This window comes from Cervus elaphus, chromosome 5 (genome assembly GCF_910594005.1).
Source record: "Cervus elaphus chromosome 5, mCerEla1.1, whole genome shotgun sequence".
Classification (NCBI taxonomy): domain Eukaryota; kingdom Metazoa; phylum Chordata; class Mammalia; order Artiodactyla; family Cervidae; genus Cervus; species Cervus elaphus.
Window position 1 is genome coordinate 41157725 of NC_057819.1, and position 16841 is coordinate 41174565.

At 41.0% G+C, this 16841-nt stretch overlaps 1 protein-coding gene across 5 annotated transcripts in view; it reads left to right on the forward strand.

Moving 5' to 3' along the window:
- INTU (inturned planar cell polarity protein) overlaps nt 1-16841 on the forward strand; it is a 94960-nt gene that overhangs the window by 22952 nt on the left and 55167 nt on the right. For all 5 annotated transcript variants that reach the window (XM_043902380.1, XM_043902382.1, XM_043902379.1 and 2 more), the window contains 2 exons: nt 5187-5725; nt 16029-16114. In XM_043902380.1, the coding sequence (XP_043758315.1) occupies nt 5187-5725; nt 16029-16114 (625 nt within the window). The remainder of the gene's footprint in view (nt 1-5186; nt 5726-16028; nt 16115-16841) is intronic.

The following is a 16841-nucleotide window of genomic DNA, read 5'->3' on the forward strand; positions in this document are numbered from 1 at the left end:
GTTTTTCAAGATTCCCCTGCCCAGAGGGGGGTCTTATCCTTCCATTGTCATTCCCACAGGCGCTAAGCACAGAGTTCAGAGTCCACTGGAGAGGTGGCCGCGCACGATCAGCACGGAAAGGCCTGAGATGGAGTCCAGGCCCTATGAATTCCTTCTTCATTCCCCCCTCTTGATGCTCTTAGTTTCCATAACGAGCATCATTTATTGAGATATATTGTACCTTAGCCCTCCTGCTACCCACATGAGAGAATGCTATCAACCTCTGGGTTACAAAATTCACAAGGCATTGTAGGAAGCAGGGTCCACAAAGCAGTATGATCAAGATTACTATAACAACAGTTCATTAGACATGGCTTTCACTTGATTTTGCATATCCTCCAAGGCAGCAGATACATCTTCAGACAGGTCAGGGATGTACACACCATTCGCCAAAGTCCCTCCTTGGGCTGCTGTGAGTATGTCTAATGCCATCCTATTTTGAATTACTGCCTTCCTCATCTGAATCTGTTCTTCGTTCAAAGCTTGAATGGCTTTAGTACTGTCTAAGAGGGCCTGTTTAATGAAATTAGTTAAGGCCTCTACCTTAACCATGATATCCGTTGTCCCTACAGAGGGTATAAACAAGGCAGCAAGATAGTCATACCATTGGAACACAGATCGTGTCCATCTTGCATGCAGATAAGGCAGGTTTACTGGAGGCTGCTGTAGGCTAGGCTTAATTCTGCCATGGGCGAAAGCAAATCCTAATGTGCAACGTCCCACCCAGCCAACTGGTAACCATGGCCATAAGTTAAGCCCACAGAGCCACTGGGTCCCATTGGGGGCTACCCAGCGGATTCCAGGATTATATTTCCAGTCGGAACCGGGCCACTGAGCAGACTGATTGGGGTGATAGGTAACTTCCAAGATTTGTTTACTTTGTTCAGGGGACAAATAACAATTCTTTTGGGTCTAGGGGATGGTCTCCAAATCCAACTTTCTGTTCTTTTTGTTCCCAGCAAATAGTAGCAGGGGCAATCAACTGTCCTTTCTCAGGTGTCATCCAGAAATATTCATCCCAGACCTGGTAGTATTGCTCAAGGCACCGGGAGGCCTGTCCCCCTTTTGTAAGGGAGCCCTTTTCCTCTTTAATTCTCATATATGAGGTATAGGCCTTTGTTATCTCCGTAAGGCTGGTGTTCATGTTAAATGTAACCCTATGTCCCCGGCCCATTGATGGCTTCTTCTAACACCAGAGGGCAAAGAAAGGTTATGGTTGGTGAGAGAGAGGAAAGTTCCTTTCTGTTGTTAAAGTCCCCATAATGGAGTGACGATACCCACCAGGGGAGTCTGTCTATTACTGACAGGGGCATAGCCCCACATACCCAAGTTCAAAATTGCATTGGTGAGGCCGAGCAGCAGGAGTCGTTTACCCAGCTCCATCCTGTAGAGGGCTCGTCTGGGACCTAGTTTTCTTCTTCCTCCTCAGAATGATCTTGGTTTCCCGTGGGTCGGTGGGGTCCTTCTGGGTGGTCCACTCGGCGTCCTCCGGGTCAGTGTGGTATGTCTTCTTTGCTCTGGTGTGATGGATCAAGGGACAATACCTGCAACTTTGACTGCAGTAGGGGTAGTTAGAATAACATAAGGGCCCTTTCACCAAAGGGCTAGCAAATCATGTTTCCAATCTTTGACCCATACTTGGTCACCAAGTGTAAACTCATGAATCTGTTCCCCAAGGGGGAACGGCACCCTTTCTTGTACAAACTTAGTTACCCGATTTATTACCTTACCCAGTTCCATCTGCTGTGAAATCCTATCCCCCCTTACCTGAGGCAAATTTGTTGACACCTGTTTTCTTATGGGAGAAGGCCTCCCATACACAATTTCGTGTAGAGAATAGCCTTGGGACTGTGGGGTCATCCTGAGTCTGAGCAGAGCCATTGGGAGCAAGTCCACTCAGGAGCAGTCAGTCTCTCTGATCCACTTGGAGAGTCTCTTTAAGTGTCCGGTTGGTTCATTCCACCATCTCAGAACTCTGGGCCTCCTCTTTGTAGATCTGTGCCTTCTTCTTCGACACCCGGTAACCTGCTTCCATCAACAGCTGGAGCAGTGCATTTGTCCCTTTCCAGCATTTTTCCTTGGTCTCAGGCAGCCAGCAGCAGATCATCCCCCTATTGTAGGAGCTGACATCCATACTCTTCCAGATGGAATGAGTCCAGATCAGAAGCCAGGGCTTCCCCAAAGATGGCTGGGAAGTTTTTAAACCCTTGTGGGGGAGTCCAGATGAGCTGTTGTTTGGTGCTCCCCACTGGATCTTCCCATTCAAAGGCAAATATGGGCTGTGACGCTGGGGCGAGGCATATGCAGAAGAAGGCATCCTTGAGATCTAGGCAAGTGTAAACTTTAGTCCTCGGTGGGAGGAGGCTAAGTAAGGTATAGGGGTTTGGAACAGTGGCGTGTAAAGTCACAGTAGCCTGGTTGACTAGCCTGAGATCTTGCACAGGCCTATAGTCCTGTCCTCCTTCCCTTTTGACTGGCAGGATTGGCGTATTCCAAGCCGACTGGCACTCTACTAGAATGCCTGCTTGTTTCAATCTATTGATGTGGGGCAATATGCCGGTTCAGGCCTCCATCCATAGCGGGTACTGGCACCCTCTAACCAGGATAGTGCCTGGTTTGAGTTCCATTATCACTGGGGCGTGATGTTTAGCCAGCCTGGGGGGAGGAGGGGTTGTCTTCCACCCAGACCTCAGGGAATAATTGAGTTAGCTCCCTCATGCTCTTCTGGCCCACCCGGTTCTGCCTTCAGAGGCTCATGCAACCTCCACTCATCTTGGGTTGGTATTGAGAGAGAGGGCAAATAAGTCATAGAGTCCGTCCAGAAGGTGGGCCTCTCCTCAGGGGAGAAAGTCACTTGTGCTCCTAGTTTGGAGAGCAAGTCTCTTCCCAACAGGGGTACTGGGCACTCAGGAATGTAGAGGAATTCATGAATCACTTGGTGCCCCCCAGCCCCCCATCTGACATTTTCTGGGCTGGCAAAACGATTTTGTCATCTCTTCTCCCAATACCCCAGTTACAGCGGTAGTCTTTGTGGACAGAGGTGCCACAGGTTTTGTTACTACCGACAGTTCTGCTCCTGTATCCACCATGAAGTCAATGTTTTGGTCCCCCACTTTTACGGTTACCATGGGCTCTCAGGGACCTGATATCTCTGAGCCCTGGCAGCCCTAGTTAATTTCCAGGTCAGCAAGCCCCACAACTGCAGGAGCTTCCTCTTCCTTCCTTGCCTTAGGGCATTCATTCTTCCAGTGGCCAAAAGCTCGGCGCCAGGCACACTGGTTTGGCTGTAATGGGCCCAGGGCCTCCCTTGGGACCGGCTGAAGGACTGTCCTGTCCTTGGGGCAGATGAGGTTTTCTGGAGGGCCCGAGATAGACTTTCCCAGAGCAGCAGCTAGCACTGTAAGTCTCTTGTCTGTTCTCTTTTATTCCCTCCGGCTCTCTGGCATAGCGCGGTCTCTGCTTAATTCCAACATCTCCCTCCCCCTCTTGTCAGTACTCACCGGGAGAGGCGGGTATAGCTTGGGCGGTTCGGTTGGAGCCGGATTCTGGAAGTGTTGGCCAGAGGCTTCTGTCACCGGGATCGGAGCCTGCCCAAACGGCGGCTCTACGAACTCCGGGAAAGCTGGCTGTTGCAGAAACTTCACCTGGCCCTGGATCGGGCATTAAGGCGGCCTCCGGTCCTGGTGAAGCACTGGGAGGCAGGCGTGTCATTATCCAGTATGCGGGAGGGGTCAGGTCATCCCCGTCCAAATCCTGTAGAATTTCCTTTTTTATCATCAGTCAATTTTTGTGCCATTAATATTTTTCCCTTTCCCTTCTGGATACAGAAACTTGTCCAAGTAGGAGGGTCTTGAGCTAACCCTAGCCATGAGTCAATAGATGGATATTGATCCAGGTGTCCTGGCTCTCCTGTGACTTTAAGTTCACGGTGTTCTCTGGTGGCCATCCTGCTCCCATAGGGGTCCATTCGACCTCACAGAGTATGTGGAGGCAGTTAGGCTTCATCTTCACCCCATAGTCTCCTCCTAATCCCTTCTTTAAATTTTTAATCATGCACTCCAATACAGTTGCCTTAGATTCACTTTCCCCCATCTTGCTTACCTTCTCGGACCTTCTTCTACTTTTCCTTTTCGTTCTGTCTACGAAGTTCTCAGTACCCTATGTACTTCTGATATTTCCACTCAGTGACACTTAAATTGCCATTCTGCCTCCTTCCTAATTGGGGCGAGAAGAGCCTTACCTGCCAGACCCCAGAGGGAGAAGGGGGATCGGCGTGTCTTCACCTGCCAGTCAGCATAGCTGAACCAGAACATCACATGGTCCAAGACTGTTTCTCCCTTAAAGTCCATTCTGCCTTGGTGGGCTTGATCAGAAACACAGATGGGTTAAATATCCCATGTCCCAGGCCATCTCTGGAAAAGCCAATTCATACTCACTTCTGTATCCCCCTCCTTCTAGCCTAACAATTCCGAGGGGGTCAAGAATTTCACAGCAGACAGGACACCTCCTGGGGGAGGGCAGAATACGAGCATACAAGGACCAGTTTCCTATTCTAAAAATCCCCTGGCGATCGCTTGGTAATAATATTCCCCGAGACGGCGTGGAAACACCTCCTAAATGACCTTCACAAATTTCCTTCCTAAACCCTAGCACGCTTGTTGACCTGTGTACCAAGCAATCGCCGCCTGCGTATTCCAGGCTCCTGTGGGTCCTTGCTCCTTCTAGTCCCTCCCAGGGGGGTGATCAGGCCCCCTCTTCCACCCTGCTGGGTGGGCTCCTCCTCACCTGAGCGCTCAGTTCCCCTGCTGCCGTCCACTACCTGCTGACGTGAAAGGTCCGGGCGTTGAGAGGCAGAATCCTTCCAGAGGGGCGAGGCGCCTTCCCCCCTCTAGGAGATTCAAGCCACAAAGCCTCGGGGTGGCCTCAAATGAGACCTGTCTCCTCAAAGTGAGGAGTTTCCCGGCCCATGCACCAAATGTTATAGCCACGCTTTCCGGGAAACAGACTCACTCAGAAGGACAATGCAGATAGTGGAGTGCAGTTTATTACGCCGGCGGGCCCAAGGCAGAGTCTCCTCTTAGCCAAGGACCGTAACTGTTTTTTCTATGTTGCGCTGCGATTCAGACTGTCTTTTCTCTTTTCCATAGTGACCTTGAGCCTGAATGGCTGGACAGTGTGCAGAAGAATGGAGAGCTGTTTTATTTGGAGCTGAGTGAGGATGAGGAGGAAAGCCTCCTTCCTGAGACACCTACTGTGAACCATGTCAGATTCAGTGAAAATGAGATCATTATCGAAGAAGATGATTACAGAGAAGGAAAAAAGTATGAACCCAAACTCAAGCGGTTTACCAAGATTTTAAAAAGTAAAAAACTTTTACCCAAGCGCTATAATAAAAAACATAGTAACGCCAGTGGGCCAGTATCCATTCTAAAGCATCAGTCCAATCAGAAAACGGGAGTTGTTGTCCAGCAGCAGCACAAAGATGTGACTATCTACGTAAACCCCAAAAAGCTAACCGTCACCAAAGCCAAAGAGCAGCTCAAGCTTCTGGAAGTACTTGTTGGGATTATCCATCAGACCAAGTGGAGCTGGAGAAGAACTGGAAAACAGGGCGGTGGAGAGAGGCTTGTGGTCCATGGCCTGCTACCAGGAGGATCTGCAATGAAGAGTGGTCAGGTTTTAATTGGTAAGTCCTGCTGGTGAGCATCAGTCCTTGTTTGCAGGGTTAACGGTTGATGATGCCTTGTGAAGAAAGCGATTGAAACAAAATTATACCGAGCCTCAACTAATTAAAGATTGCTCAATGATATTTGGGACAATAGTGAAATTGTAAGGATGGTGTACTGCAATGCACGGTGTTCTTTAGACAAGCACTTTAGTGCACTGAATATGCATGCATGCTTTGTTTGGCCAGGGAACAACTTAACTAATTTTTGAGTTTTTATAAATTTTATTTCTCCTTGGTTTTATTTGCTGACAAGAAAAAGAAAGTTGACAGTACAGTGATAATTTAGGTTTGAATGACCTATATCCAACAACATGATACAGAAGTATGTAATTTAAGAATAAAAATACTTTAAAATTGTATGTTTGCACTTAAGCACACTGAGTTTCTTGGAGTGGTTTTTAAATGATTTCCTTTGGCACATTTAGCAACAGCGGTGTTACAAATAAATTTCCTTTTAAGGGCATTTGTCATAAAATATCCTACCGATTTTGAAGGGAAAATAGTAAACCTGTGAGTTATTCTGAATATGTGTTAAGATGAGCATTTTGTGTTGCTGATGCATTTTAAACAGCTGGATATATTTGAGTTAGTAGCAACTTTATTACTTAAAGATAAATTAGTTAAAGATGTTGTTAATGAAACTTACAGGTATTAACAGTTCTCAAAGCTGATGGTCTTAAGCTGACTCAGTCCCGAGAGATTTTGATAAAGGAATTTTTTTAGATTCTTTAGAAACTATTTAGAATATTTTAAAAATATCTTTTAAAGTCCAACTTTTGTTTGTTCATTGATGCAACAGATAATTTTTTGAGCATCTGCTAAATGCCAGGAATACAAAGGTTACACTAATGATTCAGTTACTCCTCTTAAGTACCTCATACTGTTGTGAAGGGCTTCCCTTGTGGCTCAGCTAGTAAAGAATCTGCCTGCAATTCAGGAGACCCCGGTTCGATTCCTGGGTTGGGAAGATCCCCTGGCAAAGGGATAGGCTACCCCCTCCAATTTTCTGGCCTGGAGAATTCCATAGACTGTATAGTCCATGGGATTGCAAAGAGTCAGACACAACTGAGTGACTTTCACTTAACTGTTGTGGAAGAGGTGGGTCAAAAATAAGCAGACGGTTTCCTGCAATGTGATAAATGCCATGACGGGGGTTTGCAAGGGGGAATCTTGTAGGAAGGGCATCTGTGCAAAGTGTGTCTTCTAACCGGTTGCAACAAGATCTCCACGTTCTCTCCTTAAAATGTAATTTTGACACTCCTTCCAAGGAGAGTTATGGTCTGAGTGGGTGTCTCTGCCCTGCCTCCCTGGCCTTGAACCTGGGTCGGCCTGCGCCTGCAGCTTAATTGGTACTGTGTGACTTAAGAAGTGGGATCATAAAAAGATGCTGCTGCTTGCCTGTCACTGTTCTGTGAGGACGCCCAGGCGGCATGAAGAGGCCTTGAGTAGTGGTATTCTGACCGATGGCCCCAGCCGAGGCCCCGGCTACCCTTCCCAATGGCCACCAGATGTAAGTGAAGAGTCTGTCCGGGGAACTCCAGCGCCAGCCACTGTCTGGCTGCAGCTACATGAGAAGCCCTAGTGAGAACCTCAGCTGAACCCCATCAACCCCAGTACCGGGAGAGAGAATAAATGGTGGTTGGTGTCTGTTTCTTTTTTTTTTTTTAATTGAGATATAATTGACATATTAGTTTCAGGTATACAGCATAATGATTTTATATTTGTGTATACTCTGAAACGATCACCACAATAAGTCTAGGAAGCATCCATCTCCACACAGAGTTACAAATGATCATTGTTATTTGAAGCTAGTGAGTTTCTAGGTGATCACTTAGGCAGTAACAGGCAACTGAAACAGGAGCTAGTGCATACTTACATTCTCTGAAGTCCTCACCTTCCTTCTGTGTAAAGTTACAGGATTGGGCCAAAATATCTCTAGGGTTTTTTCTTTTAGTTCTGTGAAAGGAGGCCAGTATCCCTGCTTATGAAATCCTGCCTGATTGTTGCAGGATTGCAACCATAATCGTAGGATCCCACATGGTGGAAAACCCCAGCTCATGCCCTCTCTTTATATTCACCTGGGGCCTTTGCTGGGAATACCCATTTGGACTGAATTTTAGACAAATCTCTAAAATTCTTTGTACCCATTTCTCTTGAAACCTAACAGAGAGGTGGCTATGACCAGTGAGCCTCCTGCTCCTTATTTCCTTTCCCCTGATAATCATTCCAGTCTGCTGACCCTCCTAGGAATGCCAGTTACCTCTGGGTGTGATCTTTGCACCGTCTGTATGGGAGGAGACAGAATCAACCAGAGAGAGGAAGACTGCCAGGGTGGTCCTACTGTTTATTGTTAAAATAATTTAAAGGTACCCGAGATGCTAGTAGTCTACTTTTTTAACCTGAGTGAGGTAGCATGTATTGTACTACAGTTTATGCATTTTTCCTGCATGTGTATTAAATAGCAATAAAAAGTTAGAAAAGTTAGACAAACGATTTCAGTTTTGTAACAGGGAAGATTATAACTTACAAATAAGTAGAAAAGGAAATTTGTTGAAATAAAATGATTATTTCATCTTTGGCACAGGGCAAAATGCTTGACTCATCATAAGCCCTTAAAAACATGTACTGAATGAATAAACTATGTAAAAAGAATACATGCAGCGAAAACAATTAGACATTAATATAAATACAGCAAAATGCTGTAGTGTTGGATTAGTGTGGGGGCTTTATGGGTGGTGGTTGTCTGCTTTTTCAAGTTTTGAATTTTATGATTAAAGACTATGTTTTTAAAATTACATAATTTGGGAATAAAGAATGGGTGATTTTTTTCAGCATTTATTTTTTAAAATTCTCTGAGCAGTCATAGGTATTAAGCTTGTGAATAATGAATATTACCTCATAACCTGACTTACACCAGAGATATAAATCACTGTTAGGAAAGAGCCTTCGTCCTTGAATGCTTCATTGGGCAGATGCCCTCATTTATCAAGATCAGAAGTCCTGTTCCAAGTTGGGTGTGTGTTCACACCCATCTCCAAGAATGGACAATTTTAATGTCATGGTGAGTTTGCTAAATGCAAAGCACCTTGCTAAATTGCGCAAGGTGCTTCTGTGGTGGTAATTTCTCACTTGTTTGTTTCACGGTGACCTTGCACACTGCAGTCACCCCACAGGCGGGAGGATCATGAGAGCTTTGTCCTGCTCAACGCAGCTTGCTCCAGGTGACTCTTGCCCTTGTCTCATTGGAGAGTGACCACTGTTGACTAAAGTCCCTTGAGCAGCACAGTGAGACGGGCGACTCTTCTTTCTTTTCACGACAGCGGAAATCTGTTCTATTCTCATTCTTCCTTGCTGGTTTCTTGGGGGCTTTCTACCTTTCTTGGTGCCATTTTTCTGTTCAGGCTGCCAAGGGCTTGCATGTTTATTTTTATATTTCTGTTAAAGTTGGACAGCTGATAGCTCCTGAACTACCTGTAGCTAGTCCCCATTCGGTCAAGAGCAAATAGAAGTTCTCTTATCTATATCCTAGAAACACTGTCATCTGTGTGTTATTTTTTTTCTTCAAGATTATTATTCAACTGATTTAAAATTAGGTGTTCTTTTAAGGATTGGGAAGGATAGGGTTAGAGAAAGTACACATTAGTATTCTAGACTTTGCATACCCTGAAGACTATTTCTGATGAAGAATAAACAAAGTTTTTGTTTCAAGTTCTTTTTGTATCAACTTCTGAAAAGCTCCCCTGTGGTCACTAAATAGATATGTTTTATATAACACTTGTGCTGTTTCGCTTTTAAATAAAAAAAAAAAATTGGAAGTGCTTTTGGATTTACTTTAAAAAATCATTTAAATTGAGGTGTTACTCCATGACATGCCCAAATCTTAAATGAATACTCAGTGAATTTTAACATATGTATATACTTTTGTAACTACAACCCAGGTGGGTCCCCAGATGCTTCATGGTGCATCCTCCTTATTAGTACACCCACCAAAGATAATCTTCTAAAAGTCAGAAGTTTTCTAGCAACAGTTGATTTCACCTCTTCTTGAACTTCATGTATATGGAAGTATATGGTGTGTATTCTCTTGTTTCTGTTTTCTTTAGTTTATAGTCTATGAGACATGTGGATGTTGTCACTATGTAGTAATCCATTGTATGAATACATACTATTTATTTTTCCATTCCACTGTTGACAGACATTTTGGGTGTTTGCAGTTAAAATATCTGAAGCTCTCTTTTGAAAAGATAGCTTTGGGTTTTATGAACATGTAATGTGTGGTTTTATTCTCTAATATTTGGTAGACTGTTATTTGGTATACATTTTTGTCTTCTCCCATTATAGTTGTAACATTTTGATATTTTGTTTTCCTATATTTACAATCCCCAAGTAAGATTACTTTATTTAATTTATTTATTTTTGACTGTGCCGTGTGGCTTGTGGGATCCTAGTTCCCCGACCAGGGATCAAACCCAGGTCCCCTGCAGTGGAAGCACAGAGTCCCAACCACTGGACCGCCAGGGAAATCCCCATTTCTATATGCTTAATGGAAATAACTCTACTTACTTGTCTGTCTTCTCTCACATAATTTATCCTCCATATTTTTACCCATGGTACTTGATTCACTAGTAAAGACACTGAAGCAGTGAGTTCATTGGAAAGACAGAATTTTTGAGAGACTTTAGGCCATTGTAGAGAGAGTCTGGTGTAGTTACTTCCTTCTGTGGGTGAGCACCAGAGGTGTCATGTTCCTTATCCAAGAGCAGCCAGCCAGCGAGTCAGTGATAAAGCTGGAATCCGTGGGTTGTGAATTCTGTTCACAGAGCTCTTTCACTTAACCATGTTGCTCACTTGAGTGGGTGGGGAAAGTGCCAAAAGATTTCTCTTTGAAACAAAAAAGAAATGATTTAATCCTTTCAAAAATGTAATTGGGAAATAAGCTACCACAATGTACTGTTTAATCCAGTTAATCCATTTTGAAACATTTGTTCTAAAGTCATCTAAGACACACCTGCAAGCCATCACCAGCAGATCAAATCAGGTCTACCAGCCTAAAATCTCCTGAAATTCTGTCTTTCCAATGAACTCACCACCCATTTTGGTGCAGTCTGCAAACTGAGAATGGTTTTAACCTTTTTCAGTGGTTAGAAAACAAATCAAAAGAGTGATATTTTATGACATATGAAAATTTTATGAAATGCAGACATCAGTGTTCATAAATAAAATTTTATTGGAACACAGCTACATTCGTTTATTGCTGCTTTAAAGCTACAATGTCAAAGTTGAGGAGTTGGAACAAAGACCATATGGTCTGCAGAGCGTAATGTATTTACTGATGTGAGCCTTTACAGAAAAAGTCTGCTGACCCCTGATGTAAAAAGAGGAAAAACTATGTGCCTGAAAACATTTGTTGAAACATTTTTTAGTTAGAATAAAAAATAAAAAAACATGAAAATGTCAAGCCAACAGTATGGTTATTTAAATTATAATTTAATAATTATAAATTATTTGTTATTTGACTATTAAAGTTATAATTCTAAAAACTATATAACCAGCATAAAAATTCTTATTACTTGAGAAATCTAAAAGGAAAAAATAATTCCTAATGACTCCTTTGTGTGAGCAGAGGTAAAGACTAAAAATAATTTTCAAAATTAATCATGGCTATAGGTGGCTCAGATGGTAAAGAATCCATCTGCCAATGCAGGAGACCTGAGTTTGATCCATGGGTTGGGAAGATCCCTTGGAAAACGGAATGGCCACCCACTCCAGTACTCTTGCCTGGAAAATCCCATGGATAGAGGAGCTTGGTGGGCTACAGTCCATGGGGTCGCAAAGAGTTGGACATGACTGAATGACTGAACAACGACAAATAGTGCCATAAATAATTTAAAGTCATCAGTGGTTTTTCCAACATTTCTGTAGTATTATTTTCTATTTTAATGAGAAATTAAAACCTTACAATAGTTTCTTATCCATCATCTTCTGAGAAAATGGTATTTTACTTAATATTTTGTATAGTATTAGTAGTTACAATATATGTGCTACCATTATTCAGGGAACTCTAGGATGGTAGGTTGGGAGGGACCTTGATTTTCTTTAGTTTAGTGCTTAAGTATTATAGTTGAGGGATTGATATTGAAGTTAAAAAATACAGTAATTTTTATTCTCTCAAAACTTAAGATTTTGTCAGTAAATGCATGAACTTTAATGAATAAAATGGCAGTGTGTAACTGCTAAAAAAAAACCAGATGCTTTCCCCTCTTAAGTCAAATTCAGCTTAATTTAAACGAACAATTTAAATTCACAATCTGATCCCACTGCACTGTCTCATACGTATTTCCCAGTCCTCCTGTACATTAAATACTCACTTCTAACAGTACTGAATTATTCTTTCCCCAGTGACCTCCAAATGTACCTTGTATATCCATCTGTTCTTTAGCATTCATGGTCTCTGACTCTCATTTGATGCTTAGTCAAGGTTGCTTTGTATTGTTCAGTGGGTATATTAATTTCCTATTGCTACTGTGACAAATTACCAGACTCGGTGGTTCAAAACAGCACAAGTTTATCATCTTACAATTCTGGAAATCACAAGTCTAAAATGTGTCTTCCTACACTACAATCAATGCATGTGTCCACAAGGGCTGCATTCAGTCTAGAGTCTCCAAGGGAGAACTCCTTTCCTTGGCAAGGATTCCTAGCCTTGTGGTCCCTAACTCCACCTTCAAAGCCCGCAGTGTAGCATCTTGAGGTCTTTCTCTGACTGATTTTCCTGCCTCATTCCTTTAAAGATCCTTTGATTACATGGGACTCACTTGATTAATCTCCCAATCTCATGTTTCTTAATTACATCTGAAAAGTCTCTTTAGCTATGTAAAGTAACACATCCACAGATTTTAGAGATGAGCATGTAGACGTCTTTGGAGGACTATTCTGCCTACCACAGTGTGTGTTTTTTATTTTTTTTTATATGAGTATTTTTTTTTTTGCTGTAGTAATAATATATGCTTATTGTAGACCATTTATAAAATGTAATAAAACAAAGCAAAGAAAACGTCCAGTCACCCAAAGACAGCATTTTGGTGTGTGTCCTTTCTTTTTCATACATTTATGTGTAATAATTTTGTTCAAAAGTGATTTCTTAAATTGTGTATTCATTTTGCATATAGTGTTAGTGGAACTGTAAACTAACTTTTGCATCTCTATTTCCATAGTCCCTGATGCCTAATGTAGTTAGTATGCTTCAGTACACATTTGTCATTTGATATAAGTAGATGCTGAGAAATTGATGGGTGTTCTGAAATAATGACTTAAGCATTATGATAAACTAACCTTCTCTCTTTAGGTTTTATTTGATTCTTGAATGTATCTCTTAATAAACTTGGTAGATTTTCCCTCTTATTTCTACCCATCAATAATCCTCAGACTACTGCTTACTTAACAGTTCAAACCAATTCATGCATTTCATTTCCTTTCAGCCTTTGAGATGGGACCATGCATACTAATGACTCCCATGCACTTTGTTGAGAAAGAACTTTCCTGGGGCACAGGCTGCCCACTGCAGTGATGTGATGTCCAGGAAGCCTGCCATCTCTGAGTCACCTCACAGGAGGTGCTCAGAGAAACACAAGGAAAACAAATATCTGGGAAATGAAAAGGAGATATCTCTCTTTATAGAAAGAGACAGTTTTCTACTAAACATTTTAAAATATTATGTACATACTACAGTTGTTCTAGAATTAATTTTCATGTCTTTTGTGATGATTCATGTCTCTGGTTTTTAGAGGTTTGCTGGACATGGTGCTTTCGAACAATACTTCCTACAACTACAGAACTGTATTCATTAGGGTTTGGAGGGGGAAGAAAAAGGAGTCATTTATGATATTATCAGGTGGTTTTAGTTTAAAGGAACAAGTATTAAATCGTTTCACTATTTAAGTGTCCTGAGGACAGAATAATCTACAACTCATGGTTGGTATCATCCAGAAGTGGTTTTGTTTTACATCAGTATTCCTGTATTGTGTTCATCTTCCTTCATCTTCCCCCTCACTCCCTCCCTCCTTCTCTCTTTTTCTTTCATTATTTTCTTTCTTTCTCTCTTCTCCCTTTCTCCTTCCCTTCCTTTCTTCCTTTTAAAAATCACTACAGCTATAGATAATGTTATATAGTACACTTATTTAGTCTTTTGTTTATAAATAATTAGGGGAATATGTTGCTTTTTTATTTTTCCAAGTTGAACTAAAGTTGGAAGTTTAGTTTGCAAGTTCTTTCTTTTCTTCCAGTATGACTGAGATATAATTGACATAAAGCACTGTAGAAGATTAAGGTGTACAACATAATAAATTGACTTTCATAATAAAATGATTACCATAATAGGTGGTAATGTTTAGTGAGTATGCATCATTTCACATAGGTACAAAGTTAAAGAAGTAGAAAAAAAAATTTTTGTGTGATGAAAACTCTTAGGATTTACTTTCTAAACACCTTTGTTATGTAACATACCAGAGCATTAATTACACTTATCATGTTGTACATTACATTCCTAATACTTATTTATCTTATAACTGGAAATTTGTACCTTTTGACCAACTTCATCCAATTTTCCCCTTCCTGGCTTCCCTGCCTCTGGTAACCACAAATGCATTTTCTTTTTCTATGAGTTTGTTTATTTGTTTTGTAAGTGTAAATGACCTACAGCACTGTGTTGGTTCCTATTATATAGCATAGTGGTTCAATATTTCTATACATCTTAAAATTCTTAACTTTTAAGAAAAGTTACGAGGTTGCTCAAAGTGCTGTAATAGTGAACCATCATGTCAGACTTGGTGGCCAAACCCAATGCCGTCCTCAACTGAACAGCATTTCTTGAGCATCTCAACCTAGTGTAGGTCATTGGAGGCTCTCACAGGGCTGGCCTGAGAAACTCCTGCTCACTCTGCACTTTGCCGCTTTCGCACATGATAGCATATCAAGGAAACCAAGGAACGAAGGCAGAGAGAGGAGGGGGAGGAACAGCAGTGGGTAAAGTAATGGCAGTTTCACCTGTTCCCCAACCCTCATTCTCAAAGGTCATCATGAAGAGGACCAGGTGATACCTACACACAGTAGGGCTGCTTTAAAGGAACGGAACTCTGAGTTTAGGGAACATACGTCTTTTATAAAGAACAATCATTAATAATAAGACACTGAGGGAGAAATTATCCTTATTGTTCTGTACTTTTGCTCTGGAGGGAGACACTATTTCATCCAAAACTGTTCCTTGTACAATCTTGAAAAGATAATTCAGAACAAAGACTTTCAGTTCCTCGGCTTGTAAGATACAGAAAAGCAGGAGAGGCCAATATAGAGTTGTCTAACAATACTGTTTTATCTATATGCCTGTTTATTTTCTGTCTTCTCCAAAGAATATTAAGTTCCATGTGTATAGAGATTTTTTGTTCATTCTGTATCTGCAGTGCCTAGAACAGTGCCTGGCATACAGCAGGTGCTCAATAAGTGTTTGTTGGATGAATTAATGAATGGTTGTAATTGTTTAATCTATGTCCTATCGATAAGAATGATGAGAAAAAATAACCTTGTTATGTGTATTTCTATTACTGCAGTTCACTGGTGTTTAAATATCACCTTCATGTTGTGAGAGTAAATTTCCATTTTAACACTGATCTTTATTTTATTAAAACCATTTGATTTGATAATATACACATTTAAAGGAAAGCCATGGAAAAGGATATTTTAACTGAAACATGCTATAGATTTTATTGTGGTTGAGGGCTTTTGAAACAAAATGCTGTGTGTAGACAAAGATCAGTAATAACAGTGAATACCCAGCATTTTGAGTTATGATGTGCCACGTGGATTTAATTAAAATTTCAGCTGAATTTTTTTACTGTGGGTCTAAGTGTTTAGATTCAATTTTGTTAAGTGTAATACTTGGTTAATGCTACAACTTTTCCATTTGTTCCTTTGGTTGATATAATTCTCCCAATTGTAGAAAAAAATAAGAATATTCTTCTCTTTAAACATTCATAGGTTATATTTAGTTATGCTGCAGTGTTGGGCTGCACTATAGTTTAAGAGTGGGGTGGCAGATTAGCTCTGCCACTGACGAGTTTTATAATCTTGAGCAAATCCCTGAATGTCTGCACTACATTTTGTACTGCACTTGGAAGGTCAGATTAGATACTTTATAATGTTCCAATTCCAGATCTTTTTCAGTTTTGCATACTCACACAACTGTCCTTTATTGTGTTCGTGTTTTCAGGTGATGTCCTCGTTGCTGTGAACGATGTGGAGGTGACCACTGAGAACATAGAAAGAGTTCTGTCTTGTATTCCTGGACCTATGCAGGTGAACATTCTTTTTATGTGTTTTGTGATGAAATAAGTGTATCTTGTGCTATTTTCTTTTTATAAAATTCTGAAACGAGTCATGTATAATGGGTGAGTTAAACACTAGAATACTTAAAAATTTTTAGCTCTCAACATTTTTAGCTTTTGGAGATAGTTCTAAAAGGAAAGATAAATATCTGTAAGAACAATACTAAAAACATACATAATAACTAACTTGCCATTGTAAGTACCGTACATATTGATGAAAATCCAGTTTCTGGAGAAGTCATTTTAAACAGTCATGGAATTTTCTGTTCTCTCACTTATTAAAATCATAATTTCTATAAAGTTTTTAAATGTGGCTTTATTTTAAACACTATACTGTTTTTTTTATTTTCATGTTATCTAGTTTAGCCTTACTCCTGAGCTTTTGTTTAGCCACATAATGAATTATTTTTCATTCCTTGTAAAAATAAATTTCTTCCATAATAAGTTATTTTGATACTCTAAGCATTGACATTTTGTATTATAGATGACATTTTTAGGTCATTAGATGTATTTTGAAAATGCCGTACCTCCTATTCAAGAATGTTCTACTCTTGTTAGCATGGGGAATTGGCTTTCTCTCTTTCGAGGGGTAGGGAGGATGATATGCTTTAGAAAGGTTAGAGGCTCCATCAGGCAGTGAAAGAAGGAAGCAGTTTTTAGATTGATGGGAATGAAGAACAGAATGCCTGATAAATCAG